The following is a 14,959-nucleotide window of genomic DNA, read 5'->3' on the forward strand; positions in this document are numbered from 1 at the left end:
ACTGCGTCCAATATATTCCAATGGTATTTTGGACTCTAGTTCACACCACAGTGTTCAGTTCCAGAGCATGTAAAAAAAACTGCAGCAAGCCCAATTTTACCTGCTCTGGAACCCATGCAAACGCATCAAAAAAACGTGCAAACGCCCTGAAAGCAAATTTTAAACTAAAAACATTTTTTTTACCAAAAACGGCCCAGAACGCATCAAAAACGCGGCACAAAACGTGGCAGAAAAAACCCACTGCACTGCGTGTGCAGAAACTCATGCTGATCTGGTCTGCATTTGGTGTGAACAAGCCCTCTCAAAGAAAAAAGAAATCTGTGATCATTAAAAAGAAAGCCTACTATTTATAAACAGATTTATGTTACATACAACACCCATTTTGTATTTTTTGCACGTTATAAATCCACATTTTAGGCCTGAAAATTACTTAAAAGGAGAACTATGAGGTGAGTGCTTTTCACTCATCCTCATAGTTCTAGCCGACCTGTGACAATGAAACTCACAGGTCGGCTCAGTAGATCGGGAAGTGAGCGAACACATAGCGGCGTTCGCTGACTTCTCGATCTTGTCACGGCAGAGAGCCGTGATAGGGGTGGGACTGGATTCCCCCCTCCCCGCTCCGATCCCCCAACGCTGACTGGCGGAACGGACGGGGGAGGGGGCGGGTACAGCTGGCTGAGTGACAGCAGAGCCAGCTGTCACTCACGCAGCTGGGCGGATCCAGACATAATTGTTGGGGTTCAGTTCAGCTGCGGCGTCTCAGTATACCGTGAGCTGTAGCTCGCGGTATACTGTGGCGTCTCGCGGTATACTGAGCTTAGGGTGACGGGAGGACGCTAGTTTGTGTCCTCCCGTTACCCTTAGGAGAACTATGGGGAAAAGCCCTAACCCCATAGTTCTCCTTTAAAACCCGCCAAGCATTATATATTTTCCGAAAGCAAAGACCCTGTAGAATAAAACGGCAGAGGTTGCACATTTTTATTTTGCATGATAATAGTGCAACTCTTTATCAAACCCCAAATTTAAAAAAAAATACATTTAAGTTATTTAGTGCACAAACACACAATATAATACACAATATAATACCCATAAAAGATGAGGATTTGCCGAGTAAATAGATACCCAACATGCCAAGCTTAAAAAGTGTGCACGCTCGTGAAAATACAGTACCCCAAAGTGTCCATAGGCGACGCTTTAAAATCCCTTACAGATCATCAGTTTAGAGGTAACCATGAATGTGGGCCCTAGAATTATTGCTCTCAGTTTGGTGCATGTGGCGATACTTAACATGTTTGGTGCAATCATGTCATTCGCTGGCATCTCTCACCCGCTTCCCACCGACACCAGTAATGCCAATATCGTGGTCAGCTGGACGGGCTTCAGAACCAGGGAAACAGGCGGGGGTGTCGGGCGGGGGCACTGTTTACTGGCCCGTGGAAGCAATCTGGCGGCAGCTTAGCCACCAGAATTACTTCTAGTGTGAAGATGACAGTCGCTTTTACACAGGTAAGCAGAGTCCCGAGTCTGCATAAAGGGGCCTGCATCCAGCGATTTATGGCATACGTTGTTGACAGCAAACAGGTTAAAGGGGAAAAGAACCTGTGTGTAGGTGTCAATTACATAAACATTACACCCACAGTAGGGTATTTACTTCATTATAAATTCCACCTTCCTATATATACACACACACCAAAGAAAAACAGATTATTCTCCCAATGAGAAATACATAGGGGCCCATTTATAAACAATTTGCAGAGCCATTTGCCCTGCAAATTTCTGTGAATGTTCTTTCTGTGCGAATACCGGCCAAAGTGAACATTCTTTGTATCAGCTCCATCTAGGGGCCATAATGCAGTATTACATTTGCCCTGAAAAGAAAATATGCAAAGAATGTTCACTTTGGCCTCTGGTCACACATAATGAATATTTACTGAGAATCTCAAGGTAACTGGCTATTAAAATCGTTTATATATAGACCCCATCTTCTATAGTCTTACTAAATCCAAAATCCAAAATCACATAAGATCCAAATCCAAAATCCAAGATCTAAATCCAAAATCACATAAGATGAGAGAGGCCTGTAATTGGCATCATAGGTAGACCTCAAATATGAGAGACAAAATGAGAAAACAAGTCCAGACAAATCACATTGGCTGATTTGGAACGAATTTATTTGCAAATTATGGTGGAAAATAAGTATTTGGTCACCTACAAACAAGCAAGAGTTCTGGCTCTCACAGACCTGTACCTTCTTCTTTAATGCCCAACTGTATATGTGTGATTGAATTAATAAATCACACATAGCTCTATGAACCACAAACATACACGGCCCATCATATATTATATTATGGACCTATAAAGCAAAGACCGCTGCACTTAATTTGAATATGTGAATGAATATTTGAAAACAATGTATTTCACTTAAAAATAACATCTGCCATATACAGCACACAACTACTAAACAGCTATTTATAACTATGTGACTTGTTCACTGTTCAACCAAAACAAGCTTATTTAAGTGGTTGTCTTTGTAAACCTGAAGTATTTGAGGTATTATGTTGGCTTTTTCCCATTTTGGTCAAACAAAGTTTTATGACATCCATTTACTATTTCCTTGTGCAAATCAAATAGCAGCCCAGCAGGAAAGATGTGGAACCAGAATTTGTGCTCCAGTAGATTTTGTACTCGGTGTACCCAGTCTTTGTAAAAAATACACCAAAGAACAAACACTAAGGCCCCATCCACACTCACAAATGGAGCAGGATTGCCAAGTCTCAAGAATTCCTCCATGAGAATAATGTGATCTGCTGCAGACGGGAGGTGCTGTATAATACGATGCAGTGGTGTGCTTGAGGGAAGAATTGTACAGGCCTGTTACTTAAGGCAACCAATCAAATTCAGCCTGTCCTTCTTTCACTGAAAGATAGTGGAAGTGTAATGTGATTGGCTGCTATCTGAAACACCGATTTCCCTCAGACAGGCTGGTAAATCAAGCCCAGTATGCTTCCCCTGCTACCAACTATCAATCTGTGGCAGTGTCAGGGATACCGGCACAGGTGACCCCATACCTGCACAGGTACCCACGCAAGAGGACCAAAGGCGTGACCACACAAGACAAGGCAAATTAGTTTATATATATTTTTAATATGCCAACCAAAATAATATAAACAGAAACAAGTAAGAGTAACCAACTACATCTAAACCAAACCACATGCAAAAAGTAACAGGCAAGTAAACCCAGGGAGCAAAGCAAAACACCAGGGGAACTAAGGGACAAAAGGTCAGGGTACAAGGAGGAAACAGGACTCAGGAATATAAGCAAGTCACAGCTCCGGACAACAAGCAGGGAACAGGGCTCAGGACAATAAGCAGGAAACGGAGCTCAGGACAACAAGCAGGGAACAGAGCTCAGGACAACAAGCAGGGAACAGAGCTCAGGACAACAAGCAGGGGACAGGGCTCAGGATTTGCAGGAAATGGAAACAGGACTTCAAACAGGTAACAGGACTCACAGGAAACAACAGGATACTGAGCCATCATCCTGACTGCAGGGAGGGTTTAAATACCCTCCCAGGAAGCACCAGGTGATGGCTAAGTTCCGGCAGTTGGGAGGCACCTGCAGGAGAGCACTGGAGCTGCAGGTTCCAGCACCACCCAGTGGTGGTCTGGTACCTAACAGTTCCTGGCTGCCTGGAGATACCTGCAGGTGAGCACAGGAACTGCAGGGCTTAGCTTCAGCGCCACCTTGAGGTGCTCTGGATCCTAACAGGCAGTTAGAAGGTGAATATTGATAGATTAAGGTACAGGATACCTCATCAACCGATGCAGGCAGCCTTTCCATCAAGAACAATACCTTTCCCCTTGTAAGTGCAATAATTCCTACACCACTGGATGCATTACCCTATTTATACACAGTTTGGATCACACTGAGCTCCAAAACAACAATTATTTTTTTTTTATAAAGAAACATTATTGATTTACTGTAGGTTTTTTTTTCTTCAAAAATGCTCTATAAAGATAATTAGTGTCTCCGGGACTCCTTGCCGGTCATTCATTGCTCACTACACATATACATTGAACAACCTGGTCTTGAAGTGGTTAAAGAATAAGTTCACCTTTTGAAAATATTCAAGAAATGCATAATAGTTTTTAAAAGAAAATATGCAATTCTTTAATATTTGCATTCAAGCCTGGATATTGCATTCAAGCCTGAATATTTGCATTCCGCACAGTCTCTCCCAGGCAGAGCTCCATACTGAAGTACGGAGTTTCAGTTGAGAGAGATGGGGAAGGACGGCTGGACTTCAAATTGCATTAAATCACCTCACACGCCGTCCAGCTGTCCTCCTTCTAGGTAGATGCGGGTATCTGGGCAGCTCCACCTAGACCGAGGACGACTGGATGCCGTATGAGGTGATTTAATGCAGTTTGAAGTGCAGCCGTCCTTCCCCCATCCCTCTTACCTGAAACTCCGTACCTTTGTATGAGCTCTGACAGTTGTGCAGATGCCCGAGCTTTGCAGCTGTGATCGAGTGATTACGATTGCAATGCTTTCCAGGTTTCAATGCAAATATGAAAGAAATGCATATTTTTTTATATACTATTAATTATGCATTTCTTTAATTTGTGCAAAAGTTGAACTTGTCCTTTAAATATATGAATCCAGCATGTTTCATCTGGGGTGTTGTATTGCCGTCTTGCGTTTATGGCTATAAAAATGGAAATTGTACAACAAATAGCAGTAGTATCCTATGTTGTGGAAATACCAGCCACGCATTTCCAGTAACAGAGACGCCTTGCACAACTAGTTCTGCAACATTGCCATGTCATCCAGCTCAATAGCACCAACTACAGCTACTTCCATTCCTAAAACATGAAAAATAAACAGAAATATAGGACAGCAGTATGGAAGCAAATGTAAGAGTGAGCCCAGAAAGCAGTTCTCACATAGGAAACATCTTTTCTCACATTTATGTATTGGACTAAGGTTATATTCACACATTTCCTTTTAGTATGTTGCAAAAAAAGTCCTGCTTGCTGCATATTTGAATGCAGTTTACAGCAAGAACATTCTCCCTAAGGATAAGTGGTAGCTCCTGTAAAATGCATGTTACATAAATGCAAAGGTGAAACTGTAGCCTACAACCATAACAATTCAAGCAGCCCTACAATTACTCTTTGGGCATCCTAGTAATTTCCAGAGTTGCCAGACTGCCAACCAGGGCCTCCAACTCTGTTCCCTGCAGTAAATACAAAGCACCATTAGATGTTTAGGTTGGATGGCAACCAGCATCATTTAACCCTGAAGACAAACTGTGAATGTGTCAGGGACCCACCCTTCTGGGCCCCGAGGGGGCATCACCATGGCACCCTGTACCTATAGTGCTAGGAACACCCACCATTGGAGAAGATCCAAATGGGAAGAGGTATCTGTGTGATCCAACCAGCCTTAAAAAAAATATAATACATAAAATACCGCCAGGGAAGCCTCCAGATTTTGCTTTCTCTTCCTGCACTGTGCACATCCAGTGTATTCTTTGTATGAACTTCTTTTGGATGGGTACACATTACAGTTTTAATGACCTCTACAGTTGTACAGCATTAATTTGAATGGAATGTGTCAGTGAATTGTGCGTTTCAATGGCTGCTTGTAATCCATTTGGGAGCATGTACGGAAGGTAAGCATCACTCTAGGAAAGCAAGTGCCGTAGATACACCTTACTGGTGGGATTACCAGATATGATTAAATTGAAAGCATAAACGTTTTTGACATTACAGGTAGATATGCAACACTATATAGGTTTTAAATGTTAAGTGTTGTTAATGCAACACTTTAAATACATTCATTTGTGTATTTGGGACTGTAATTGCTGTGATTGAATTGAAGCTGAACAGCTGTATGTTTTTCACATCTGGCCATACCTAAGTATGGCTAATTTGGAAAAGATCTAGCACATGGTGATCAGGCCAATTGGCATGTCTGCTGGTACACAGACAGATTGCTGGTGCATGGACAGAAAACAGTAATACAAAATAATAAGATCTATAGTAAAAAATAATAAGATCTATATTAAAAGTTGAATGAATGAGCCAAGCAACTGGTGAAATTTGATGCGTTGTTGCCAGTAACTGCACATGGACAATCTTTACATTTAAATAAAGCCATAGCTATTGCATCAAGTCTTACCCTGGAGTGGACATTTCCTGCTCAGAAGTTCTTGAATCATGATCCCTAAGCTGAAGACAAAAATATATAATATATATGTTTAACAACATTCATAGGAAAAACATATGTACACCTAGTTGCAGTTTCATATTGTACTCTTGTTTTATGTTAGAAATAGTGCAGTGACATAGTTTATCTCTGTCATGTGATTTCTGTATCAGCTTTATTTTCCTCATAACCTCTGAGGTAATTTCCAGGGTTTAATTCATAACCCTGACAGTCACCTGTTTCCATTTTGCCACAGGCACTTCATACTTTTTGTCAACTAGAATCAATGGGGGATAAACTTAGGTCAGGCCGTTCCCTTTCATAAGTGAATGATTACTTAGTCTATGAATAAGCGGAAGCTGTATTTGCATTAATAGCTAATCAAAAGAGTTCTAAAAGCAGGATTTGTGCTTGCACATGGTTGGATGACTGAAGTGAACACAGTTTCCCCTGGCCGAAACCGAAAGTGTTTTTTATTTTAATTTTTTCAAATATTTTACTTTTATTTTTTATAAAGTTTTTAATTTTTAATATATTAATTCATTTTTGAATAAATATTTGTATTTTTTTACTTTACTTTTAGGGGTTTCGGGGAATATTGGGGGTCTCAACAGAACCCTGATATTTCCCTTTTAAAATAGAAAAAGAGATTGAGGGCACAAAGCCCTCAATCTCTTTTTCTGCAACCCTGTTATAAATGAACAGGAATCCTCTATGCGTGTTCCTGTTCATTCATAACATGAGGATATGGTATGTTTACTATAACTACAACTATGAATGAACAGGAGGTGATGTAGATCACTCCCATTCATTCATAATTAAGGCTATAGTAACCATACCATGTCCTCCATTATGTACAAACACTCAGCAATCACTGATCGCTGAGTGTTTGCACTTTTACTCCTCTCTGACATGCTGTCACAGGAGGCTAAACGAGCGGTGCAGGGAGGAGAGCTCAGTCTCCTGTGAGACCGTGGCTGTCTCCGCCCACACAGCGCTCTGCCGGACTATGATAGGAGGCTCAGCGGTGTTAGAGGAGAGACGCCGGACGCTCACAGCGCTCTCCTCCCGCAGCGCTCAGCTGGCTGTCACACTTTCTCTCCTCCCCGCTGGGACACAGAGCAGTGCCCAGCAGTGAGAGAAGAAAGCAGGGATGCACCGATGTATTGGCAGGAAAATTGCACTTTTAGCATTTAGCCAAAAGGGCCATTTTCGGCCGATATGTGTCGGCGGCCGATATATCGGTGCATCCCTAATATATAAATATATCAATATATACACTGAGTGGCCAGGTTATTATGACCACCCCATGAGTACTTTGTTGGGCCATGAGATAACTCCACGAGATGACTTTGTTGGGCCGACTCGTGACTCCACAAGATGTTGAAAGGTGATGCGAGGAATCTGACACTGCACTGTTGCCCTTCTGTTGTCTTGTACCAGTCTTGCCACTCTCCGTTCCGCCCTAACATTGACTAGTCGCTGACGGCCACAATTCGCACATTCAGACCCAGATTTTCGGCTGACAGTCCAGTCTTTAAACACTTTAACAACAGCTGCTCTTGAACATTTAACGAATTCTGCTGTTTTGCTGATACTCGCCCCATGGCTCCGAGCGCCAACAATCATCCCACGTTCAAAGGCTGTTAAATCGTGTTGTTTACCCATATCTTCAGAAAAAAATCACTTCTACTGTCGTGGTGAACAATCTGCCTCCCTATTTATAATTGTCTGGCCCTCTAGCAACTTCAGCGTGAAATTATAGCCAATTATAGCTAATTTGCCTACAAACGTCAGGTGGTCATAATAGTCTGGCCACTCAGAAAAAATAATAAAAAAGAAGAGGAAAAAAAAAGAAAACAAAAAAAGAACAATGTATGGGGCATTCTTCCTCTCACTGAACATGGATGTTAGGTGACACCTCTCTCAATAACTATGAAGTAAAGGTGCCCTTCTCCCAGGAACAACCAATATAAGGGAACACCTCTCACACCGACCACCAATGTAAGGGACGCTTTACTAAATACCAATTTAGGGAAACATTTCTCCACTTTAACCATTGTAAGGGACTCTCTATGTGTTTCTCTTCTAGACTTCTTCACATACAAGATTAGTATCTCATGTGCAACTATCATCTTATGCCTACCTTAAAACCCATTTATCAGTTAGGCCCCTTAAATGTATACAGGTGAAACTCGAATAATTAGAATATCGTGCAAAGTTCATTTATTTCACTAATGCAACTTAAAAGGGGAAACTAATATATGAGATAGACTCATTACATGCAAAGCAAGATAGTTCAAGCCGTGATTTGTCATAATTGTGATGATTATGGCTTACAGCTCATGAAAACCCCAAGAACCCCAAATCCACAACCTCAAAAAAGTAGATTATTACATGCAATCAATAAAACAAGGATTGTACATAGAACAATATCGGACTTCTGAAAAGTACAAGCATGCATATGTACTCAGTACTTGGTTTGGGCTCCTTTTGCAGCACTTACTGAAATTACTTTTGCACGATATTCTAATTATTCGAGTTTCACCTGTAAAAGTGCATTAACAAAAGCAGTGTGCCATGGTAGATTAGACTGTTAAAATTCCTAATGTATGGAATTAAAATAATGTTATATATAATTTGCACCCTAAATGTATTCACCTCATATTATGTTTATCTGCATTTGTCAGTTTTATTCATTACCTATACAAGCAAAGCTACCTAAAGTTAGTCACCAGACACTCTGGCTGACAGGTCATCTCTGCTGGTGTAAAAGTGCCTAACCAAAACAAAATACACTTTAGGCAAATTGATGGGTAAATTCTATTTACAGTATTGATATTTAATGGGAAAATGTAAAAAAATAAATAAAAAAACAAGCTAACCTGTAAATGTCATCTGCTGTGGTTGGCTCATGTCCCTGTAGTCTCTGAGGTGACATATAGACTCTGTGTGCATTATCATCAAGGTCCGAAGAAACTGTAAGCTTTGGTAAGTTTGGTAATTGGACATCTGAAAGCTGAAAAAAGTTATATGTAATTAATATAAATAATTTCCATATCTGTTAATACAAAAGAAAGTATATATACCATCATTATTAAAACTACACACATTACTGTACTTTTAAATACTCTCTACCCTTTTTTTGTGAATAAGCGTTTATTAATAGTTTCACATCTTACAAGGTATTGCATCTTCACATTCAGTGGCAGACCTAATAACCAAAGGGCCCTGGTGCAAGATTTTATTTTGGGCCCCCTTCCCAGGAATGGGGGGTGAGGCGCGGGAGCGTATCACACTGGCCCCCACTGGCAGTGTTCTATCAAAGTTTGTGACTACGTTAGAATGTGTGACTTTGTGACTGCGATCTCACATTCCACAGCACTCACAAAGTCGGATAGAAGTGACATTTCGGGACCGAGCAGCTGTTCCAGGGCAGATCGGTTTTCCTGCACATACGATTTGCGATGACAAACCCTCGCCTGCCCTGGCTGTTAAGAACCTAGGTGTGCTGTGTGAAAGGGCTTTGTACATCTGAAGACTGAAGGGATAGGAAAAAAGCAAGTAAAAAAAGCTTCAATATATGTATTTCAACTGCATATTTCACTGTGGAATTCAACTTTAATGACAAAGCCCTAAGAGGGGCTAATGGAAACATTCCCTAGCACAGGAATGGGGTTTGACTTTTCCCGATGCACATGGCTAATTATGTCATTACTGTACCAGCGCTCATCGGTGTAAAGGCCATACTCCTGGATTTTATCTGCAGGAATACATACAGCTAGACCTGCATCATCTTTGGCTGTCTGATGGAATCTAAGAACAAGGTCAGTGGAAAAACTTATTTAAAGAAGGTGAACTCAAAATTCAAATTGTCTGGGTGTGAAGTAAGCCTGAAGTATCAGCAGCTGCGAAGTTCTCTGGACAGAGCCATTGTAGAATAATCAGGGCAGGCAGACAGCCGGGAGTATACTGAATAAACCGGCTCCCACCCTCCAGGTGTCAGAGCTTCAACACTAAGACAAACATTTAGACATTACACTTGGCTTACTAGGGCCACGGCTGGAATTAGCATAGCAGTTGATGCTGTTCCAACCATAACACACATCTATCAAACCAAGTGCTGATCTGTGGTTCGAAATTATGCACAAGGACAAGTTACATGATTTTATGAATGGCTCTATTGAAAGCGTGGATCGACGTTCCCAGACGGTGCTTCCAGGGACCTGAAACATCATCACTAAACATCGGTATCATCATATAACCAAGATGTCATGGAGCTCCCAATTTGCACTTTGCAAAGGTTTGTTTTTACAGTGCCCCCCCTCCCTGCTCGCCGCTCGGACTCACCCAGCCAGATCCTCACCACATTGCAGACAGACGGTGTTGCAAGGGGTGGGGCGTGTGACACACTTCTCCTCTCCCGTCGCCTGTTACTAGGGACGCGCACGGGAGAGGATCGGTGGGTCACAGGACCCGGTCACCTTGCCGAGAAGCCTGTTGGCACTGCCCCATATTCCACCAAGTGGGTGCCCAGGACCGGACCTCACTGCGCCCCCCCATAGCATCAGACCCCGATGCAGCTGCACCGGCAGTGGTTCCGCCCCTGTTCACAATTGACTCTGTTACACAGGTTGCAGCTAATATACTAGGAATAGCAAACATACATGTGGATAAAGAACATATCCTAAAAGAGCATGCATCAACATTGTATCTCTATTAAATAAACAGGTAACATAAAGGAGACATTCTCTAGACCCTACCCTGTCAAATAATAGCTGCATAGCTTACCCCCAGCTCCTACACCACTCATATAAACATCTTATCTGGGCACCACAGGATCTTGAGATGGTAATCGCCAGAAATGAGGACTTGCATATCTTAGGAGGATAGTCTACATACCCTACACCCCAAAGTTGTCACAAGATCTAAGTAGGCCATGCAAGGAGTGCTGAGCTAGCTGTTCTAAATCTTGTCAAAAATTCATTGGCGTTCCCCCGTGGGCACATACAAGTTTTTTTAAATTTCTAGCATAGTATTGATATGATTCTGCCATCGCTGAAGAGTGGAGGATCGTAAGGACTCCCAATATAACAAAATCAATTTAATGGCTTGAAACAGCATTCTTTAAATGAGCTTCATTTGTAGAAGATGTGTGCAGACCAATATGCAATAAGAGGGTCTCCATGTTTAACTACTTGGAAGACAGCATTCAGTGTGTCCACAATAACGTAATAATTTTGGGCATCGCCACAGCATATGCAGTACGTGCCCATGGTCTCTTTTTTTAAAGTGCGCAGCAATGATCAATGCTCTTGCTGAAGTCCTGTAGCCTTTTGGGACAGATTCCCCAATACTTTACAAATGTTAACCAGGTCATTCTCTTAAAATCTTTAAAAAAAGTTTCTAATACACTTCTGTGAGTGAAAATGGAATCAAAACAGACCCCAGCATTTAACTGAGAACAGTGAAAGAATTAGAATCAAAACAGACCAAAACTGCAAAATGCTGTAGTTTTAGACAAGAACATTCAAAAAGTGAAAACTAGAATTTATACATTAAAAACAAATCTGCATGGTGTTGCAGTGTCCTTGCTACAGAAAAAATACAATAAAAATATGTCACAATTGTATGGTAGCCACAACAGGTGTCACTCACAGATGACCATACGGGCTCAACGGGTCTGGCTAAAACCTGTGTTTCTCTAAGTATTTAACGCTAATTCAATGCTTACTCTAGGTTTACCAGCCAATAGCTTTCACATTCTTTTTTTCCACATTTACATGCTGTTCACATTTCGAATATTAGTCCTGCATATGTACCAGTCTCTATATGATGAATGTGAAATGATAATTTTGTATGAACCTGTTCTTACAATTTGTGATTGTTCACTTTTTGTCATATGCCTACATAGAGTTGTAAAAACAAGTCACATACATTGGTTGTTTGAAAGATACAGATTAGTAGATAAAAGTGTAGTTGGAAAGAAGCGATAGAGTTGTGGGTTACCTTACATACCTGTTTACTCTGCAGAGAATAGTGCCCATGATCCTGGGCATTCTAATTCAAAATTCCACTGAACACTGCATTTGGGTTTTAAAATTAACGCGTTCCTACCGATAACCAATGTGGGTATCAGCTTCTGCATATTTTTCTAGTTTCCTACTGTTCAAACAGGATGTATGAAGCAGTTGATTAAGGGTTGCATCAGAGTTTGCATTTTGCGTTCTTAAAAGGAGAACTATGAGGTTAGTGATGTTCACTCAACCTCATAGTTCGAGCCGACGTGTGACAAAGAAACTGTCACACATCGGCTCAATAGATCAGGAAGTGAGCGAACACATACCGTCGCTCGCTCACTTCTCGATCATCTCCCTGCAGAGAGCCGTGACTGTCACTCACGGCTCCCTGCAGGGATTCCCCCCCTCTCCGCTCCGATCCTCAAGCGCTGAGTGGTGGAACAGACGGGGGAGGGGGCAGGTACAGCTGGCTCTGCCTCTAGATAGGCAGAGCCAGATGTCACTCACACAGCTGGGTGGATCTTGACAGTAATGTCGGGATCTGTCACGGCTGCAGCGGTCTCAGTATACCGCGAGATGTAGCTCACCATATACTGAGCTTTGGGTCATGGGAAGACACTAGTATGTGTCCTCCTGTGACCATTAGGATAACTATGGGGGAAAGCACTTACCCCATAGTTCTCCTTTAACAATTTTCTGTTGTCTTGCAGATGTGGAAATCACTGTGGATGGCCAAATCAGATCAGTCTGCCTGCTGTTAAGAAGTGGAAATCTCTGGCTGCCCAGTCTACATTAAGCTGGCCATTCACTTGCAGTTTTTCTGCTTGATTACTCCACCAATGCTAAGCAGCGTGGATGGGAGAATCACCTCTGCTGGACTATTGTATTTTGACATGCAGCACTCGCTGTGGTCAGAGCTGAACACTGACTGCAGCTAGGGTTGCCACCTTTTCTTCAAGCGAAACCTGAACACTCTAGCGATGGGCGGACATTGTTTGGGGGAGAATGAGTCGCGGCTTGTTCATATGTAAATATCACAGCTGAGACTATTTTCAGTGGGGGGACCAGTAGCCCCTATCTTAATTTTGGCTGCCCCTGTCTGCCTGACATCTTGTGTCCGGGTTTCTGCTGCCATGAAACCCGAACACAGCATTCAAAACCCGCACTGTCCAGATGAATCCTGGAAAGGTGGCAATCCTAACTGCAGCTTTTGTCGAATGGAATGGTGCCAACAGGGCCACCCACAAAAGGGATAAGATCAGGAGACAACTAATCTTAAGCATAGGACTATTCCAATACATTTATAGTATTTTGCATACAGCTGAAAAGAAGACATAAACCTATTGAAAATCTATTTGCTTTTATACGAATTCCAATAAGATTAAATCAAATAGAAATAAAGATTTTGAAACATTCTAACATTCTTTTAAGGTTATGCTCCAGCCTCCTTACCTTTGCATGATACTGGGCATCCAAAAGTATATTGCAGGGCTTCAGGCGTTGGTGCATTATAGTAGGGTAAAGGTTGTGTAAGAAGGTCAAACCCTCAGCGACAGATGTCAGGATCCTGATACAAACACTCAATGGAAGCACAGGATATAAATCGCGCTGTAACCAGACAAAACATAAAATATAAAATATGGTATCTACTGTGTCTTATATGGTGTTCAGTTGTTAGAACACATATAGCACAGTGGTCCAAAACTAAAGAGATAGCCCTGCACTAGAATTACTCTTTAAAGCAGGGTCCTCTTAAAAGGTAGTTGAATACCTGTGCTTTGCAAATCCCTCAAAAATATATTAGTAATACTCCTTGTTAGCAGAAAGCCCTAATGAGAGAGATATGTAGGCTGCAACGGCTGACCACCTTCTAAAAATGTTAACCGCCTGGTTGTCTCTGGTTTCAGCCATTTTTAAATCACTGACCTGGAACAAGAATGCATCAAGTGTTGTAAAAACTCCCAATCTGTTTTTGTTCTGTGTCAGTAGTTACAAGAGTTACCCATGTATTCTTCCCACTACGGGTTTCTCTTAAAGTGACACTAAATTCAGCAGTTAGATCTTAAAAATGCATTCAAGTACCTTAACTATGAACAAAATGTATTTTATTTGTGTATCAATCAGCTGTAGATCCTCAAATCATCTCTGAATTGGTGCAGACACTGGCCTTCCTTCTGGAAGGTGTCTACTTTTGTTCCTCACGTGAGCTCCTATAGGCTATAATGTCAGTTCAAATTAGTAAACTAAACGTGAGATTGTAGTCCATCACAGGAGTGAGCTCGGAGTGGTGGCTACTTTACAATACACACAGCGTCCATGGGGAACAAAAGTAGCCACCCTCCAGAAGGTAGAACAGTGTCAGCATGAATGAGTGAGTGATACACAAATACGCTACATTTTTGTTATTAGTTAAGGTACTTGAATGCATTTCTAAGATTTAACTCCTAGGTTTTGAAGCAAAAACATTTTTGTTAGTTTTGGATAGAGTGGAGAGGAAGATTCACCCTCTTTATTTGTCCTGGTGACCGTAATCACAGAAAATGAAAGTGAAATCAATACCTAAATTTTGGGTTGTCACCAGAACAGGAATATAGTAGGTGGAAAATCATCCAATGGGGACACTGGTTCTGGTGACCCTGCTAACCACCAGGGATGAAATAAAATAAAATGCTAACAAGGATTATAAACCTCCCTCACTCTATCCAACCCCCCCCCCCCCCCC

The 14,959-nt window shown here is 41.7% G+C and overlaps 1 protein-coding gene across 1 annotated transcript in view; it reads right to left on the reverse strand.

Annotated features, from left to right (window-relative positions):
* Positions 1-14,959, reverse strand: part of LOC108795169 (receptor-interacting serine/threonine-protein kinase 2-like) — a 38,060-nt gene that overhangs the window by 16,580 nt on the left and 6,521 nt on the right. The window contains exons 3-5 of the mRNA XM_018566370.1: positions 13,690-13,845; positions 9,103-9,236; positions 6,191-6,240 (exon numbers count right to left, since the gene is read on the reverse strand). Coding sequence (XP_018421872.1) covers positions 6,191-6,240; positions 9,103-9,236; positions 13,690-13,845 — 340 coding nt within the window. The remainder of the gene's footprint in view (positions 1-6,190; positions 6,241-9,102; positions 9,237-13,689; positions 13,846-14,959) is intronic.

The sequence above is a fragment of the Nanorana parkeri genome, unplaced genomic scaffold, assembly GCF_000935625.1.
Source record: "Nanorana parkeri isolate BGI_ZX_2015 unplaced genomic scaffold, ASM93562v1 scaffold943, whole genome shotgun sequence".
NCBI classification, from domain to species: Eukaryota; Metazoa; Chordata; class Amphibia; order Anura; family Dicroglossidae; genus Nanorana; species Nanorana parkeri.